Here is a 21234-nt window from a genome sequence, read left to right on the forward strand (position 1 = left end):
AAAGACTAGTACATTTAAAATTATATCACCCTGCCCCCAGAGTTTAACCTTTAGTAATTTCTACAGTTGGAGAAAGATGAATTCAAGCATTTTTTATTTTCTTGATGGCTCCATGAAGATTAGAAGCAACACAATTATGTCTTATTTCTTGATACTTCCTCTTTGACTGTAAAACTAATCATTTGTTTTTTTATATATATAATTCTTTGAATGACAACATTTTTTGGCATATATGAAAAATTCAGTATGGCCTTTAACTTAGCAACTTAAAAAAAATTTTTTTTTATTGATTTTTTTTTTTTTTTGAGAGAGAGGAAGGGAGGAGGATAGAGAGATAGAAACATCGATGAGAGAGAACATGCAGCCTCCTGCACGCCCCCCACTGGGGATTTGGCCCACAGCCTGGGCATGTGCCCTGACCGGGAAATGAACTGGCGACCTCTCGGTGCAGGGTCGACGCTCCACCACTGAGCCTCACCGGCCAGGCTGACTTAGCAGCTCTTTCCTGAGCACCTACTATATCTCAGGCAGTGCTCTAAATAATGAGGTGCAGCAATGAACAATACCAAATCCTGTCCTATGGACTGTATATTTCGGTAAGAACCAGAGACAATAAACAAGTATACAAATGAATAGTTTCAAGAATAATAAATGTTGCCCAGCCAGTGTGGCTCAGAGGTTGAGTGGCAACCCATGCACCAAGAGGTTGCTGGTTCGATTCCCGGTCAGGGCACATGCCCAGGTTGTGGGCCAAACCCCCAGTGGGGGGCATGCAGGGGGTGGCCAATCGATGTTCTCTCTCATCCATGTTTCTCTCTCCCTTTAAAATCAATAAAGAAAAAAAATTTTTAAAGAATAATAAATGTTATCTAACCAGAATAAATTAGGGTAACAAAAGAGTAATGAGGTGAGAGTTGGCACTTATAATAGAATGGTCAGGGAGGGACTCGGAGAATGATATTCAAGAAAACCGTGCAGTGATCGTAAGGAAAAATCCAAGCAGAGGCAGCAGCAGCAAAGACCAAGTTCCTGAGGTGGTGGAATGTGTCGTGATGGAGTAACAGGACACGTGGAGCAAGCTAGGGTTAGATTGAGCAGGTGAAATATTCCACATGTGAGAGATAACTGTTAACCTAGAGTGTTACTGGTCAAAATGCAGTATGTTTGAGGCCATGTTAGAGTAACTGCATAGCATTATCTGTAGCTTCAAAATGTTTATTTGTAAAAAAAAAAAAACAATGCCCCAGTATGATGATAGATTCTTTTGGCTAATATCTTAATATATTTCTACCCTGTAGCTGTTGGCATAATTCTTGGTACAGATAATCAATAAATACTCATTGATTAGGAAATACCAGAAAGTCATTGCAGGTCAGACCTCAAGGGGTATTTAAAAGAAGACATAGTTAAGGCAGTGTTCACTGTGACAGGATTCAATTTATTTTATACTATTGATCTGAAAATATTATTTTAAAATTTAATACATTTTGCGGACTTCCCATGTTTATTTTGAGCATAGAGCTGCCAAAAGTAGTTCAAAATATATTTACTACTTTTATAAGAAATGATGTCGCTGCTCAGAACATTTGGCCACTTAAAAGCACATGATCTTCCAATACAACTGGCTCATTTAAACAGTTTTCACAGGACAAAAACATTCTAAATAATATCAGTGTCCATATAAAATTATACATTTTTCTCTAGTCATGATGAATTGCAGTCAATCTAAACTTGCCTGTGATTTTAAAAGTTGGAGAAAACTGCATGTATAATAGCCTCAGTTTTTTAAGAGATTGTTTTACATGTAGGTGTAATGTCTAATGTACCATCCATTATCTGTGAATCACATAATTAAAGCACAAAGAATTGCCACACCAATTTTCTCAAAAGCATAATTACAAGATAACTTGATTATTCCCTTTAATGTAATTTCCCCCACTTTAGTTTGTGTTCGCGGGTGAATGTGACCCCGCGAGTCCCTACCTGGAGAAGTGACTGCTCGTTAGCATGAAAACTGCAGGCAGAGCAGAAGAATCTTCCCTGGTTTTTCAGAAGTTTAATTTGTACACTCAGAGTGACCCTGCAGGAAAAATATCGTCAAAGTTCCACCTCCCCTCAGATGGTCTGCAATTTCTGGCGGCAGATTTAACAATGGTCTTGACACCCAGGGTGTCATTTGCCGTCCTGTTCTGCCTCTCGCCCCGCCCCAATTCAACAGCTGTTATCAAAAACTCACTGTTTCAAACTAAAGAAACAGAAGCTACTATGTTTAGATTGCAATCCGAGACCTAAATGTATTCTATCTTTCCTAAAGTATTCGTTTTCATACTTATTTGTTTTAAGAATTTGCGAACATTCCTTAACTTGCACTTGAGTGGATAGGCAAGCAAAAGACCCATGTGTTTCTGCCTGAGATGCTGGCTGCATCTGCCTCTTTAGCTCCACCTGAGCTGGAGAAAATTAAGACCACGAAGATATGGCTTGAGATTGGATTGAACAGAGGTGTTCAAAATTTCTCTTTTTAGGCTGATGGGTACAGTTTTTTCTTAGAGATAGTTGTTTTTCAGTTTTTGTACCCTGAACACAAAATTACAAAAGAAACAAATTATTAAATTGTGGCTGGCTTCCCTATTATGTTATATTTCATGTATCTAAAAATGGTAAAAAGAGACTGTGCCTTATTGAGTTTATGTTTTCTTTCTCCAAAAAGCATTCTGTGGATATACTTTTGTATCATCAAGAAAATATTGTTTCATTAGTTTTAAAAAATCTAGTTTCTAAAAGATTCTGTGCCAACAGAAGCACACACTAAAGCAATACTTCTTAAAGGATATGAATTTTAGGTAATATATAGAGAGCTTAACCTTCTAATCTATAGTTATGGGTCAAACTGTAGATTTGAGAATATTTTATTTAATCACTTTGATATGACTCCAGCCGAATACAGCCTCTCATCATAAACTAGAACCTTAGTAACAGAAACATTATGAAGACACAAACCAATGCATAAATTACCACTTTTATGTATATAGGACTGCCCTGTGCAACTGCACTTATGTGCACATTAAAAGAAAATAAATTTATTGCAGGTTATCCCAGCAATGTGATTACAGTGAATACTATATTAATCAATAATAATTGGCCCCTTTAAAAGAGACTTCTGCCAACTAGAGTAACACCTTAGGTTGCTATCACAATAAATAAAACAGACTGAACAGAATTTGTGTGGATCTACATGTAATATCTTCTGCAGTGATTAAAGAGCAGAAGTATTGCCATCGCAGATAATATTAAAATGAGAAGAGAGCAAAGGAGAGGCCAGACCTTATAAGCAAGGTCTTCTGGGCAGCTTCACCAGGGAGCTGCAGTTTCACACTCTCCGCAGGGAACCGCTGTCCATTCCCTGCAGATCACTGGGAGGAAGCACGGAAGGGAGCACATGCACAGTGGGGTGACCTAGGGAAGGTGCTTTTCTGTCAATCTGACCAGGAAAAGCTGGGGGCAGAGCCACTGCCGGGGCATGAAATCCTGAAGGCTTGAATGGTTAAGCTCCTCGTTATAATCCTGAGACAAAAAATTCTCTCTTGCTTGCTCTGGTGCCCCTGTTCCTTGCTGGCTCCGAGGCCCGCACTCACCCCTGCTTCCTCCCTCCTCCCTGGCCGTGTGGCCCCACACGTAGTGGACTGGCACTGGAACACACGCTCAGGTAGCCAGACGCTGGCCTGGACTGTGCTTTAAGGTGGTACGAAGGACTTTTTCCACAGTGAGATGGAGGGAAATGGGACATTGGAAACCGAGGGCCTAATTCCGCAGAAAAAAGCTTCCACAGTATCTCATCCTCCCATGGGGGCCCCAGAGATCCACTTCCACCAGTACCAGGTGGGTACACACAGGGCACCCACAGTAACAGAAGGACAAAGAGAAAAGGGATTGCAATGAACAACAGTCATCAGGGGTTGTTGCTATCTCTGCCAGATGATTTATTTGATTTTGCCATGAAGAGGTAAAAATGCACATATGTTTTAAAGCTCTAGCTAAGCACTTTAGAAATGATTATTTTCGAATTACTAGAAATATGAATGTGTACCCTGTTCATAGTGAGCACTCTATAAATATTTATGGAACTGATGTAGGTAAAGAACAAAAGATTCATAACTCTTTCAACCAGGAAATAAGCAGATTGACTGGGTATTCTGGGGGGGGTGTCCATGTCAGCTGCGCATGTGGTCCTGCAGGTTCCAAGCCCACAGTGACCTCGGGTCACTGCACAGAAGGGCTAGTGCTTCTTGAGTTTGCATCCCCTGCCCTGCCCCCTCCCTCCCTGGGATTATAAAAGGACTGATTTTCTCTCCTGATAAAGGACAACAGATTAATGAATTTAAGTGCCTGTGTCATTAAAATTGTCATCCCTGGTATACTATCTAAAGTGCAGTAGCAATTGTGGCTAGCTTTTACTCTTCAGGGGGTCCGTGATCTCCGGGTTTTTTTTTTGTTTGTTTTTTAATGTAAATTAATGCAAAAGCTGCTCCAGCAGTATCCCATGCTGTTCACTTCGAACTCCAAGTGGGATGTTCTGTTTCTTGATTTGGAAAATGGAAAGAGCAGAGTGGCCGTGTGCAGAGCTACAGGTTAACAAACAGAATATTGGTCCAGCCAGGGATGAAGGGTGATGGGGAAGAAAGCGCTCTGTGTATTTTCAAGTACGTTGACTGGGAAATTCCCCTACATCTACCTTATTCTTGTGTGTAAATATTTCTAAAATGTAAAGTTACAAGACAGTACATTTTATTTCACTTAGGAGGTTTACAGACTACTTTGAAGAAGATGACGCTATAGCTCATTAAGGTCTAGGGTCATGTCCTATCCTTTTCTGCATTGCATCTGTCCTGTCCTCTCGCCCCGCCCCCACACTCCATCAGCTGGCCCTCGGCCACTCTAACAGGGAACGCTTGTCTGGTCAATAGTTAATGAATGACAAATAATTCTATCAGAGCACTTAAAAAAGGAAGTTTCAACATCTTTTAAAATTGTGTACAAGTTTCTTTGTTCAGCTCACCATAACAAAAGAAAGTGTGGGGATAGAGACTAGAAAAAGGGATATTAGTCTAGAAAGAGAATGGATTACAACAGCTGGTTTAAATGGATCAAAGAGTAAAAGTTTAGCAGTAGAAAAATGGGTGCTTGAAAGCATTTGAATGTCCTTTAGTTCTCAAGTTGGATTACCCATTTCTGTGAGGTGTTTTAGGAAGTAAGACCATCAGTGTAGCTTCATTCAAATTTAAATATAGGGTGTCCCCCCAAAATGTATGCACCCTATATTATAAATAGTATAATATTTATATTATAAATACTACATTATAAATAGTATAACATTTATATTATAAGACAGTGTTTATTAAAATTCATTTTCAAAATGTAATCGATGATACAAACACCCTGAGTGCATTTTTGAGGGATACCTTGTATACATGGCATGCGTACTTTATTTAAAGATGGCTGTATAGAAGAAAAAAGTTGATGTGCAGAGGCAAAGATCTCTCAAGTCATCATCATTTTAAGAATATACATGCTCTGTGTGTGTGTGTGTGTGTGTGTGTGAGAATTACTCAATTGGGTGACTACATTAATTGTGTAATTGTGTCATAATTGCTTAAAGTCTTGGTGCAAAGTCTATTGTCATGTTTCAGTTAAATCTGAGATTTCCCAGTTTAACAGGGAAAGTGACGAGGAACATTATACAACTCCAAGCTCTGCTGAGACTTTTAATTGTCTGGCCACGTTCACTAATGAGCCACATCACCACCCTCCCTTCCCACTAACATCTTTTTTTTTTTTTTTTTTTTTTTATCCTCACCTGAGGACATTTTTCCATTTTTTGTACAGATAGAGTGGGAGGGAGAGAGAGAAGAGAGAGAGAGAGAGAAACATCGACGTGAAAGGGACACATCGAGTGGCTGCCACTGCACGACCAACCAGGGCCGGGGACAAAGTGCAACCGAAGTACGTGCCCTTAGCGGGAACCGAACCCGGGTCTCTCCCGACCGCAGGCCGACGCTCTAACCGCTGAGCCAAACCGGCTAGGGCTCCCACTAACATCTTTATGTTCACCCTCAACTTCTCCTGGTTCCAAGGTCACTATATCGAAATTAAGTAATAATGTGCACCAAAGATAAATTTGAAAACTTTGCTTAGAAACCTTCCCTTTTCTTTCTATGTGAATTTGTTCCTGACTTTCTTCTTGTTTATGTAATGGATTTGAAGTCGGATTGAGTTTCAGCAACCTTGGATCTCACTCCTCCTGTCCCTGGATCAGTCTTCTTCCCCTTCAGCACGGCTGGCCCCATAAATCTTTTCACTCTTACCTCAGAGGTCATATACCCAGTGAGACCCTATACACCAGGCTATTTACATTTCAACACTCTTCCTTGCAGATATGTCTTGTCTACAATTTTTTATTCTCTATAGCTCCTAACATCTAATGTATTACATATTTTACTGATGTATGTAATTTATTGCATGAAATATACAAGTTCCATGAGGCCGGGACTTCTGCTCGGTTCACTCCCATATATTCACCAAGTAAATCAGCGCCTACTGCTCGGTAGTAGACCCAATCAATATTTCTTTGATGAATGAAGTAATAGGTTTTCCACTGGCCCAGACAAATTTGCCTTGTTTGTAACTCTTGCTTAGACTTATGGCACAAACTAGAAAACTCCAGGAAAATGATGTTCACTTGTGTTTTGGGAACTCGCATACACAATTTTGCACTCAACATTACCTGCTTAAACTCCCAGAGACTGCTGGCCTTCAAACATTCTTTTTAACATATCAATATTTATGCTTAAAATATGTAAAAATGTTTTATATCATATATGAAATTCACATTTCTCACTATGAGCTCCAAAGACTCTCCAGTATTTTTACACATCGTTAACCTCATTGTAGACTCACAATATTCGCCATATGTTCATTTCTGCTTTTGTGCTCTATCATCGTGCTATTTGTAATACTAAGGGTGCCCCTCCTACCTTGCCTTTAATGATATCTGGTTGTAATCTTAATCTATTTAAAATGTTATCGTTTCTAGAAAGCTGCATTCACTGGATGGACATTTCCTAGGGCTGCATTTCTAGAAGAAACCTCTGGTCCCATGGGCTCAAGTCAGGTGTTCAATTTTTAAGATAAATGACCCTGTACCTGCTTCCGCCATTGAGCCTTGTAGTCATTGCTTGATTATTCCTCGGTCTTGCTTTTAGCCCCAGACCAGGCACATAGTATAGCTCAGTAAATATTTCTTTCTTTATATACATTAATTGCCTTCATCTATTCCTAACTATCCTCTGCCTTGTGAATTTAAATACCTGCTTGTTCAGTTGGTTCTTTGCTAATACGTATTTGCTGATATTTTGTTAAAGTACTATTAGTTCTTTCAGGGTGTTCTGCCTTAATACCAGAATATGCTCTTTTAGCTCCTCAGTGCTACTTCATTGGCTTCCATTCCCCAAAGCGCCTCCATCGCGGCTTGCAAAATATTTTCCTTGTTAATTGCTGAAGAGTTTGGACACTTAATTCAGATTGACTGGGTTTGAATCCTGGGTCTATGTTTTACTAACAAAATGACTTTGGTCAGGCTTTATAACATGGCAAGTCTTGTTTTTCTCATCTGAATAATAGGACCATAAAATCTCACCATAAAGATGAAGGATTAAATGAGATAATAAATATAAATCACTTTGAACAAGTTATTGGGATTAGCTAGTGTAATGTTGTGTACTATAGATGATAAGTAATTATTTTTGAGATGGCTGGCTTCCATATACCTGGGGCATGATTGATGATATAAACTGTTAATGTCTAACATGTTGACAATAGCATAGGGAAGAAGTATATACTGACGTCAGCAACCTCATCTGCATCTTCCCAGGGCTTTATTAGTCCCTTTTTCTTTAGCCGTGACCTCCTTGAGCATTCCCATATTTTACCTTCTATTTCCATTTTAATTCCATAATTTCTTTGCCTTATTTGTGCCATTAGGGTACTGAAGAAATGGTGTAATGAGCGAATGCCTAATGCTGCACGGGCCTGTCCTAGGAGACACACTAATGTATCAGTATACTAAAAATGTTTGAAATGCTAATTTTTCTGCTAATGAGCCTAAACATTTTACTATAGTTATACCTTAATACCAAGTTGCAGGTCATTACCTTCACATATTGAAAGCAGCTGATGTTTTAGGGCTTTAATGTTTCAGCCATTTGCTTGATGAACTCTCTTTCTTGCCCATTTTACAAAGTAGAATTTTAAGTTATGAAAATTAGGTCACTTGACAGGTATTGTGTATGATGTTTTGATTTCATTATTTATTTATTCAAAAATGCTTTTCTGATGAAAACAATTAATATTTGCTGATTCCATTAGATTTGAATTTTAAAAGTGCTCAAAGAAATCAAAGTGATTTATCCTACCACCTAAAGACAATCATTTCTAATTTAGTTCCCACCCACTATGAATTTCAACATATGCTCTGTGTGTGTGTCATGCAATGTACACAATTGTGTTTGCTGCTTCTTTCATTGAAATGCTTATGTATGTTTTCTCTTGTATTAATATTTGGAGATGTCATTATGACAGCTTACATAATCGTTTAGTTATGCAATTGTATATTATAGTTCTAAATATGTATGTATATATATACACATGCATGTCTATTTATCTATCTATACATCCAATGGGAATCATTTTCTTATATTTCTACTGCTTCATCTTATAAATAATAATGTGAGAACCATCTTTGTGACAAATATTGATGAGTTATTGACTTATTTAAATGTATCTTAATAGGGGAATATATTCAACATATGTAAACAGTTATGATATATTATGGTATATGTTTCAATAAATAAAATAGAATATATTTGTTAAAATCTCAGACTCTGAAGTCAACCAGATCTGTGCTTGAATTCTCACTCCAAATCATTCTCTCTAGGTAATTTTAGGAAAGTCACTTGACCTCTTTAAATCTCATTTTCCTCATCTGTAAAATGGGATTATTGCACATAATCACATAGCTCTCGATTTTTTTTTTTCTTTGAAATCTATCTTTCTTCATTTAGGGTTAGCCCTTAACTGTAGCCAACCTTTGTTTTTCTTACCTAAACAAAAAATTTGTTTTTCCCCAGGTGGTCAGCTAATCCTTTTCCCACATCTCTCCATCTCTAAATCCCTAAAAACTCACTATGCTGTTCAGATTAGCAATGTTCCAGTATCTGCGAACGCCCTGTGGAAGGGACTGATTGACAGATGGGCTTCCATTCTGCATGAGAAAGGAGAAGCATGTCCTTGAGTATGTTCCAAGTTTCAGTTCTGTACTCTCTGCATCGTCTCTCTCTTCAATTTCTTCCTAAGTAATTCTGAACCATCAGACTATTATGGAAGGACTTGGACTAAAGTGAGTCTTCTAGGTTAACTCTGTTGAGGCATTCATCATCTATTGGTTTTGCAAATATTTTTTTTGGTCTACTATGCTCCAGACACTGCCAGAGGCACTGAATTTGCCTCACTGGCTCAGTGGAAGTGCGGCTAAGTTGTTCCTTCACTACCAATTCTCTCTTGGTTATCAAATCTGAACACAAACTTATTTCTATCACTTAATGCGTTAGTATATTTATTTTATCTAATGCATACTTTGCCCTGGCTTCTAACGCTCTTGGGAAAAGGAAAATTCTGGCTAAGTGATGTTATTGAAAATTGGCTAAAATAATATCTATTCTTTTTATTAGTTAAGCACTTAATACACTGTTTGATTCATTGAAAGCATTTAATAAGTATTGACTATTATTTTAATATTATCAAACAGTTATACATTGGTCATTTGACATCAGTAAAAGTTAAATATAAAAATATTAAAAATATTTAAATACTTATTTTCACCCCAAAAGTGATTGAACTGTTTTTAAGTGTATTTCCTCAAAATTTAATATTCATTAGTATAAGATGATCTTTAGTTCGGTGGTTGAGCATTGACCCATGCACCAAGAGGTCACCAATTGGATTCCCAGTCAGGGCACATGCCCAAGTTGTGGGCCAAATCCTTAGTGGGGGACATGCAGGAGGCAGCCAATCAATGTTTGCTTTCATCGATATTTCATCTATCTCTCTCTACCTCGCCCTTCCTCTGTCTCCAAAATCAATAAAGAAAAAGAAATTTTTTTTTAAAGATTATCTTTAGTTCATAACATCCAAACAAGAAAAGGTCATCCTTTCCATAACCTGCCTTTGGTTTAAACTGCATCTAAATTTAATTCTAATTAAAATTTATTCTGGTCCCAGAATTGAAAGGAGATTTTTTTTTTTTTTTTACTCCTGAAAGATGTTTAGAAGACCTTATCTCTGAAAAGACTTCATTCTAATTTCTAACATTAATATTCCCTGATAATCCTGAGAACTTTCCTTTTCTGAAAATTAAATTCACTGATTTTTCAAAATTCTTACAATACATGTTTACATATTTGAAAATAATCCAAGTTCTCCATGTTCCTTTTAAGTCACAAAAAAGATTAAATATCACATTTATTAAATTGGGGACAAGGTTGTTGTATTGCTTCACCTGTGACTACAGTTTTAGAATTTTAAAACTAATGGCATTTGTTGCATTACTGGTGTGTTCTGGGAAAAACAGAGTCTACTTGGAGTGTAACACAAGAAGCACATTTTTGACAGAAAGCATAGAAATCAAGTAGTAAATGAGAAATATTTGTGAGCTAGTTAAAAGTGGTGAGGAAAATTGTACCAATAGTCCATTTATTATCTATAACATTTTAGAAAATTTAGGAAGAAAATGAGAGTATGATTTTTTGATTTGACATTAAAAAATTAAGCTAGAGCTGAAAGAGATACTATACATTGAATGGAAAACGACTTATCATGAACATTTTTTATGGCCAGATGTGGCCAATACTCATATTTAATTGGTAAGTAGACAGAGACTAAATGACAGAATGATGAGAATGAGTATAGATTATGAGGTGCTGGAGAACAGACACCCCTCTTAGTCATGACTACATTGTGGTCCCTGACACGAGGTGGATGCTCACCAAACGTCTGTGAGGCGAGCATGGGGCTTAGAGAGACCTGGAGCTGGGGACTGATGTATCCAAGCTGCGCTCTGTACTGGGAAGTGATCAGTTCCTGTTGCCATAGAAGTTGGATCCATTCACTCTTCCTTTTTTTTCTTCATCTTCTTTATCCAATTACCTTCATCCTTATCTTACTATATGTAACCCCAAAGCCCCAAATATTTCTAGGAATTTTGTCTAATAGACCACAATAGACACTGTTTCCTTGCCATCAATTTCACCTGACCCTAGTGAGTCTACCTTCCATGATTAGAAACTCTTCTTCCCCCATATTTCTTTGTTTTCCTTCCTCTGTTTCTAGTTTGACTCTGCCTGAGGTATAAAATGATCAGTATTAAATGACTGCAGCACATGAAGTGAGTTGCCCTCTTAGTTAAATGTTTTCATGTGTACAGCTTGTATGTGCAGATCCCATATATCACACAGGGTGGGGCAAAAGTAGGTTTACAGTTGCAAATACATGAAACACAGAGTTTATTCTTGTATTATTATTTATTAATAATTGTATTATTTTTCATACGAACAACTGTAAACCTACTTTTGCCTTATTCTGTACACATGATATGTGTATAGGTACATAGATAAATTACATGGGTGTGTGTATTTTTATTTTATTATGTATCTTCTACTGTAACTAATCAAAATGAATGATTTCCTGAAAATAATTATCCAAAATTTACTATAGAATTTCATAGATTTAAATTACCATTTTATAACAACTTTATGTTTTTGACGTTATAATTGATACCTTTAAGTTTAGAGGATTCTATTCTTGTGGATTTAATAAAATTGTAACACAAATCTCTGAGTGAGTTGCCACATGACTTTGTATATATGTATATACATTTCTTTTTGTTTTGTATTCTTTAAAGGGTCATGTAATAGCATCCTGCGATTCCTGTGGAGTCACAAAACTTTGGGACTTTCGGAAACTCTTACCAATTGTGTCCATCGATGTAGGCCCAAGTCCTGGCAATGAGGTGAACTTTGATTCATCAGGTAGGATTTTGTTTAATATTAGCTATCAGTCTAATATCTTTAATATTTGTGATCAGTCTAATACCTTTAATATTTGTGCTGAAACTATTTTGTTTCCACTTCAGTTTTTTCTGGTGTTTTCTCCTATATAAATTTCTGTTCTTACTGTTGTATTAGAATATACTGCATTATATTTTGTGTCATATGTCCTATTATGACAGCGTAATATTTATTCTGTATGGGAAGGAAGGAAAATAGAGCAGGTGAGTGGGTGTTAATACACAAGTTCCTAGAGGCACCACGCAAAACCGTGGATCCCTCGGAATCACCATCCAAGGTAAGTAAACTGGTTTTTCTGAAGGCAAAATGGCTGAGAAAAGAAGAACCAAAGTTTGGCAAAATAAAATTGAAACATTTTTAATGGAATAACTTAGTCTTATAAAAATTTGTCAAATTACCCGATTCCCTAGATTTTACAATTTATTTGAAATATGTCTGTATTTATCCTATTGTGGCAATTACATCTCTGTGCAATTATTTGATTGTGTTTATCATCAATCTGAGAAAATAGTATATACTTGCTGATGATAATAGTATAACAAATTATATGAATAACCACAGACAATGATTCTAATTGTCTACTTAGAATGTTAAAATTGCAGTTATATCTTTATCGTAAATGATAGCCTTTTCTAAGTAAAAGCTGTATAGCTCTTATTGGATAATACAATTTTTTTTTTGCTAGTGTGATACATGTTTTAAACTTTTTTTAAGTTTTGAGAATTTTTTAAAACTTTGATAATAATTTGTGGTAGACCGAGTTGTAGAGATAGCTACTTTAGGTGAAGATGTGTATATAATGTTTTATTTTAAAAATGGTTCATATTAATTCTGTAGTCCAGAAATTTTGTAGCAATTATAGAGACATACGACAAGCATGTGTTTTCTGAGAGTGGTTTCGCCATATTGCCATCACATAGCTGAAATCTAGAATACACTGAGTTTGCCTTAAAGTAACTTTGTGTTCTAGTTATAGACTAGTATATGAACCACACTACTAATAATGAACTCTTTAAAACTGTTTTAGACATTAAGGCACTTATGGTCCACTAGAATTCAAAAATAATTTTTAAAATTCTATACAGAATAAAAGATCCCAACTATGAGAATTTCATTTTATAATGTGACAGCCTATTACTTTCAATTTATGCTTTTTGATATACAAAATTTGCCTTGACATCATATTGCTAAAGGTGTTTTAATTTGTTTTCATAAACATTTTCTCATCCTTAAATCTCTTTTTATTATCTTGAGCTAGCATCTAAGTATTTATGTCCTTACGTTTTGAACACCAAAATTTTAAAACTTTTGGCTATCCTTTCTAATAATGTAAGTTCAACTTTTTTGAAATGCTGAACAACTAATAATAGAAATATATTTTACTGCCATTATGAAATATGTTGCCTTTTGCTTTTTACTATCCTTGTCATACAGCACGATTTCTTCTCTAGGCTTAGTCAGGAAACCTGATTTTAACTAAATATCATACCTATCTTATTGTCAATACAAGTAAAGATCGTCTTAAAGTCCTTGGTACAACAAACCTGTTTTTTTCTCTTCATGACTGTTATATTCTTGGTAGCTCACTAATAGTAACTCATGAGAATCAAGGGCGGGACAATCAGAAACATAAGAGACAAAGAGTATAAACTAGGGGCCCTGTTAATGAAACCACTTCAGTTGAGGGCATATAATTTCTCTTTTCTAAATTAAATTTACTGGAGTGACATTGGTTAATAAGATTATATAGGTTTCAAGTGTACAATTCTGTGATACATGATCTGTATGGTGCATTGTGTGCCCACTACCCAAAGTCAAATCATCTTCCATCACCATATATTTGGCCTCTTGAGCTTTTACTAACCCCCACACCCTTTACCTCCAGTAACCACCATACAGTTGTCTGTATCTATGAGTTTCAGTTTTATATCCCATATATGAGTGAAATCATATGGTTCTTAGCTTTTTCTGACTTACTTATTTCACTCAGCATAGTATTCTCAGGGTCCATCAATGTTGTTGCAAGTATTTCATCTTTTCTTATGCTGAGCAGTATTTCATAGTATATATGTACCACCTTTTCTGTATCCAGTTCTCTATCAAAGGACACATGTTGTTTCCATGTCTTGGTTACTGTGAATAGTGCTGTAATGAACATAGGGGTGCATATTTGAAATATTGAAAACTTGAGGGCATATAACTTCAACCTGACCTTCCCATCCCTTTGATCATTTCTTTAAGAAAGATACTATAATTAATTTTAATTCTGTTTGACAAATTAATGTCATAAGCCTTTTTTCTCATTTAATAATGAGAAATTCTGTACAAGAGAAGTCATTTACATGAAGAGTCATTTAAAAAGGTTAAACTATATCAAAATTTGGAGGAACGGAGGAGAGCAAACACAGAGTCTAATGAGGGCGTGCACAGAGATGTGAAAATCACAGTCAGACCAGAAATCACGTTCATCTCAACAAGGAAAGAAGTGCAAGCAGAGAGCAAAACAAAATCAAAATAAGGACAGGGATGCACGGCTCTCTACTAATCTGCATTTATTCAAGAAAAGATTATTTCAAAGAAAAATACAACAAAATTTTATCCTGAAAATATTTTGACTATGAGGATAAAATCAAATCTAACTTCAACTCAAAATGCACATTTGTTTGACATACTTTTATCTATTCTCAGTGGTAAACCAGTATAAACATATATGATCCAACCATTTTTCAGAAAAGCAGGAGTATATTGATGATAATTAACATTTATTGAGGCCTCACATCAGTTAAGTTGTGCCAAGTCATGTTTCCAGGTTGAAATTATGTGGCAGAATGAAATAATATTCACATAGGACATTGTTTGTCACAATTTAAGTCCTGTGAGACAGGCTGTGGTCTGCCGCCTCAGCTGTGTCCTTGGACCTGAGCAAAAGTCATTGCAAATGTACATGTAATGTCATCATCATATCACAAAATGCATATGGAAATACTGATAACATTATGAGGTATTTAATATCAGGGAAGTGAGTTGTTCGGTATTCTAAATTATTATCATATAAATAGACATTCTAATCACATTTTATGTTTCTGGATAAATTTAATTGAAGAGCATCTTGAGATTATGAGGTGTTCTGTTTAAAAGAACTGTTTCCATATACAATGACTTATCTTTATAAATAAAGGGTTTCTTGTCACCACAAATTCAACACAGTATAGAAATAAACGGGGATAGAAATCATTAAAAGGTTGAAAGTGTTGCCTGGCTGGTGTGGTCAATGGATTGACATCCTCCCATGGACTGACAGGTCCCGGTTTGATTTCCACTCAGGGCACATGCCCGGGTTGTGGGCTCGATCCCCTACATGGGGCGTGCAGGAGGCAGCCGATGGATGTTTCTTTCTCACATTGATGTTTCCATCTCTCCCTTCCTCGCTCTCTAAAAAATCAATAAAAACATATGTAAATAAATGAATAAAAGGCTGAAACTTTTTCCATAACATTTTACTTCTATTTTTTATGTTTAGAAAACATTGCCTCTTTATTTTTTAACCTCATAAGTAAATATTTTCATTTTTAATTTATAAAAGTAAACGTACTAATAAAAACGCTACTTGATCTGTTTTTAAATTGTGATTTCTCATAGTATATCATTTTAACAATGTATCTTTGATAAAAATATTTGAAAATCAGTGGTGTAGTAATAGAATACATATTATAATCCAGAGACTTAGATATTCAGTATCTTTTAGACTTTAAACAAGTTATTTAATCTCCCCAAACTAAAGTTCCCCATGGAGGAGATGATTTCTTACAGTGTTCTAATGTGTTTCGAAGGGATAATGTCTATCTTATAATGTGGAAACCCTAGTATAGTCACCTATGTTATTTGGAAATCCTACCATGTTATTTGTTAGCTAGAAGGGATCTTAGAAAGTGACTCCATTCATTTCGGGGATGAGAAATATGTGTGTACATATTGGTGTGCAAATACGATGCCTAAGGCTGTGTGCTAGTATAGGAGGCTCCCAGTGAAAGTGTAATCACCAGTGAATAAGTATTAAAGAAACAAGGGTCAAACCTCATTTTCATGTAATAGTAAAATTAATGTAAACGGTCAACTAAGAAGTAAGGTTGTATATAACATTACATATACAATATATTAAAATCAAATGATTTAAACTTGGCCCTGGCCGGTTTGGCTCAGCGGTTAGAGCATTGGCCTGTGGTCCAGAGAGACCCGGGTTCGGTTCCTGCTAAGGGCATGTGCCTCTGTTGCAGTTTGTCCTTGGCCCCGGTCGAGTCGTGTGGGTGGCAGCCACTCGATGTGTCCCTTTCACGTCGATGTTTCTCTCTGTCTCTCTCCCTCCCACTTTATCTGAACAAAAAATGAAAAAATGTCCTCGGATATAAAAAAAAAAGATTTAAAGTTGTATGAATCACCATCTAGACTTCAGCTTTTCTGTTGCTGTAAGAAATCTGCTTCTCGTATGTTTAAAAGAGGAGTTGAATGTGGCATAGCATTATTTACATAATGTTTTATTTGCAAATACATTGCTTGTGACAGATTATCAGGGTTTACAGATATATATATATATACATATATATATTAGTATATATTTATAACTTACATATTTGTAAAAGAATAAGTGTTCCTCTCTCATTAAACAGAGCCTTCTGGTAATATAATGCTACACATTTCTGCAAATATTCACTATCTAAATAGTATCTCTCACGTGGCATACTCAAATGCCATATGTTTCATCATTCAACAATTTGCTACAATTTCAGAAAATGTTAATGGAATTGCGTAAAGTAATAAAAATGAACTGTGAGAATTTCACTTACACATCCACACTTCTCACTTCCTGGTGTTTATGCAGTTTAGCAATATGGCATTTGTCTCCTCCGTCAAAGTCAACTTCAGTACGTTTGTCAAGGACATCCCTAGATCATGCAGGAGCTAAAGTCTGACCCAGATGAGGACTTTCAGTAGAAAGCTTATCAGTATCAGATCATAAAAATGGGCAAGAGTTCCCACTATTTGGAAAAAACAAAACAAAACACCTAAATATTCTCCACAAGCAAAACCACAATAAAAATGCTAAAATGGGGGTGAGGTGGAATGAGCCCATTGAAAAATATGAAAATTATAAAACTCTTCAAAAATTTTTTAAATATAGTAAGATACCCCAAAAATCTTTGGTTCAAATTGAGTTTTCGCTTTTTGTCAGTAAAGTCTACAGCTGACTGTTGTGTGTTTCCAAGGCGGATCGTAGCCCCTCCTTCCTGATGGAAGCAGTGCTGGGTATGGAGAAATCAGTCATTGAGAAGTTAGAGAAGCCCTGGCTTTGAATTTTGTCTCCAGTACTCACCGGCTGAATGGTCTTGGTGAAATTTCTAAACGTTTCCGAGCCTCAGCTCCTTGCATGTGAAATTATAAAAACATACCGGATTTCTACTTCCAAGGTCAAGTAACAGGGACCAGATTTACCCTACTACCTGAAGCAACTAAAACCAAGCTTTTTTTTTTTTTTTCTCAGACATCAGATACGAGGCACTGAAAGACAGTGATACCTCGGAGAGGGGAAGTCAGTAAGACGAGCCCTATGACAGCCCAGACACTGCTTGGAGAAAGGTTCTAGGTCACAACTCAGGGTGGATGGGAACCACGGGGACAGGCAGCAGTGTTGCAGAGTTGAGGAGACAGTGGGCAGCTAGAGTTTGCAGGGCAGGCTAAGGGCAGGAGAGAGCAGCACAGAGAGAGAACTCTAGAAATTTGAGAAGATGCCCTCCAGTCTTTAGCTGGATGAGAATCAGTATCTGATAAGCTGAGACCAGGGGAAAATCTGTCTGGAAAGTTCACAGAAAAATTCCCCAGAGCTCACCCAAGCCTAGGAAGAGTTTGTGTCCCCCCAACCAGAGTGAAGAAAATCTTGCAATTCAAAAGAACAGTCAGTAGAGCAAGGATTGCCAAACGACGGCCCATGGGGAGCTTGGCCTGTGTCAAATCTAGTTTCAGTGGAACACAGCTACACCCATTCGTTTGCATATTGTCAAAGCCTGTTTCACAGGACAACAGCAGAACCGGGTATTTGCAATAGAGTCCATATGGCCTGTGAAGCCCAAAATATTTAATATCTGCCTCTCTACAGAAAAAAAAATGCCAAACTAGAACACTCAGAAGGGTATTACATCAGGAATGAGGCAACCTCAGCCCACACTCTGGATCTAGTCCCTTCACTGATGTCTATTGAACTATCTAAGTTGGCTCATGTAAAAACCTATCTAATCTTCACTCAAACCCAGTGAGATTGCTAGTTTGCTCCCTTTCCACAGATGAGGAAACTGAGGCAAAAAGTTAGCAACAAGCACAATGACATCTAGCTAATCAACTACAATGTCAGAACTCAAAGGCAGGCCATCTAAGTCCAGAAACTAGACTTTAAACTTAATGTTATTCTGTCTCGTTTCACTAATAATATTCAGTTTCAGATTGATAGATGATCTGTTAGGAGAGAGATTCATTTTCTATGAATATTGAAATAATCTCATTAATGGTCACTTGACGGTGGGTTGACTCAAAGCTGATTAAGACACAGATTCCTGTCACTAGTTGTCAGTGTGTGGTCTCTGGGAGAAAAAAGGAAAAGAGAATATTCCTACTATTATCTGCCAGGTTTTAGATGTGTCTTATGCACAAGGGGTCATCCTAGTGCCTATATGTTCCGGATGGGATCTGGAACTCCACCCCTACAACTCAATATAATTTCCTAGCAAGAGTAATCAAGGCTAGATTATGTGTGCACCTGCAGGGCCCTCTTTCTGCCATTTGCTTTAAGTCCCAGCCTGACTAGAAACTTAAATAAGAATAAAAGGAAACAAGCTAACTTAATCTCTTTTATCATCTAAGGCATATGGCAGAGCCAAACTAAGTTGCTCCTCTTAAAATCAAGTCCTTTCTACCACATCAATTTCCTGAGAAAGAAAGCCTCCAGGAGAGAGTATAAAATATAAGGGGAAAGGTGACCAGATGACCCTGTTCACTGATTTATGATCCTGTTATTTACCCCCATTTTGAGTGGCTCTATTGTGTATGAAAAACGATTTTATTCTCCAATAGAATATGAGTCTCCTTTGTATAGCAGAGTCTATGACTGATACCTGGAATGAAGTATGTTATACTCTAGGAACTGGACAAGGTGCCTTCTCTTTAAATCATCACAGAACTCTGAGTTTGGTTCCATTTCTCCAATTCTAAACAGTTTTGAGAGCTTTAATTACATATGTATATTATAGACATCTGTACAGTTCTGTGAAAGCTTGAGTTGCATTTCATTTAAGCTTTAGCTCTAGAAAATTATGAAGAAAAAATTTTAGAGATTCATAGGTATTGTTTTATAGTTCATCTTTTTAAAAATATATATATATTTTAATTTGGTTTTATCATGAAAATATCTCTTAGAAGCAATTTTATTTACCTGATGGTAAGTATAAAAAATAACATTCTAATAACAGTAGGGACAACTTGAAAATTTTAATTAAAGGCATATTGACCAAAGATATATTAATTCAGGAATTATATTCATAGTTGTATAAAGTATGTGGCTATCAACCAGTTGTGATTGTCTATTGTTCATTCTGAGTGGTTGGTGACAATGCAATATCAGTTGTTAAGTATTTAGATTATTATTTCAATAATGGATCATCAATTCTGAGAACTGAAATGCATTTGAATTGCATACATTGTGACAGGTTAATAAAAATAAATTACTGACTTTCAAAAATAGTAAAATGTATACATGTAAGAAAGTCTTTCTGTTTTCAGATATTGTTTTAAAGGTTACATACCTAAACTAATGACAACATCATTGCACAAACTATGAATCCTCCCTTCTGGAATTTTCTTTACAGTTTTAAGAATAATGATTTAATATCCCTAATATTTACAAATAGCTTATCTGAGTCTGGATTGAATTTGTAGAGACACCTATAAATTATTCACATCTCATGAGTCAGCAAAGGACATTTGAGTCAATCACAAAGTGAGGCTCTAAAGAACAAAGATTGTTGTTTATTTATGATTTGTAACATGAAATTGAGCAGACACTTAATCTCTGTTGACCTCAACTTTATCATCTCTAAAATGAGAAGTATGAATTAGGTGACTTCATCAATTGGGTTTGCAACCTAAATTTTACTTTGTATTTTCCTGTGTGAACATGGTATCTTGAGACAAAAATAATATTATAAAATAAAATTGGACAGATATGTGCAAAAAAATGAACTTAGACTACCTTCTTACACTGCACACAAGAATAAACTCAAAATGAATTAAAGACTTAACTGAAAGACTCGAAATCATAAAAATCCTAGGTGAAAATATAAGCAGTAAAATCTTGGACATTTCACGTAGCAGTCATTTTTCTGATGATGTCTCCTTGGGCAAAAGAAACAAACATAAGAAAAAATAGACAAATGGGACTATGTAAAACTAAACAGTTTTTGCACAGCAAAGGAAACCCTCAACAAAATGAAAATACAAGCCATTGAATGGGAGAACATTTTCACCAATGATACATCTGATAAGGGGTTAATATCCAAAATTTATAAAGAATGTATACAAATCAACACCAAAAGAACAAACGATTCAATTAAAAAATGGGCAAAGGACCTGAATAGACACTCTCCAAAGAGGACATACAGATAGCCAATAGACATGAAAAGATGCTTGATGTCACTAGTCATTAGAGTAATGCAAATTAAAACCACAATGAGATATCACCTCACACCTGTCAGAATGGCCATCACCAATAAATGAACAAACCATAAGTGTTAGAGAGAATGTGGAGAAAAAGGAATTCTCATGCACTGTTGGTGGGAATGCAGATTGGTGCAGCCGCTGTGGAAAGCAGTATGGAGTTACCTCAAAAAATTAAAAATGGAACTACATTATGATCCAACAATTCCATTCCTGGGAACATATCCAAAGAAACTCCAAACACTAATTCAAAAGAATTTATGCACCCCTATGTTCATTGCAGTGTTATTAACAATAGCCAAGA

At 36.2% G+C, this 21234-nt stretch overlaps 1 protein-coding gene across 1 annotated transcript in view; it reads left to right on the plus strand.

The window, feature by feature from the left end:
- SPAG16 (sperm associated antigen 16) overlaps positions 1 to 21234 on the plus strand; it is a 694984-nt gene that overhangs the window by 481014 nt on the left and 192736 nt on the right. Inside the window, exon 15 of the mRNA XM_036254344.1 lies at positions 12011 to 12137. Within this exon, the coding sequence (XP_036110237.1) occupies positions 12011 to 12137 (127 nt within the window). The remainder of the gene's footprint in view (positions 1 to 12010; positions 12138 to 21234) is intronic.

This window comes from Molossus molossus, unplaced genomic scaffold (assembly GCF_014108415.1).
Source record: "Molossus molossus isolate mMolMol1 unplaced genomic scaffold, mMolMol1.p scaffold_m16_p_11, whole genome shotgun sequence".
Lineage (NCBI taxonomy): Eukaryota > Metazoa > Chordata > Mammalia > Chiroptera > Molossidae > Molossus > Molossus molossus.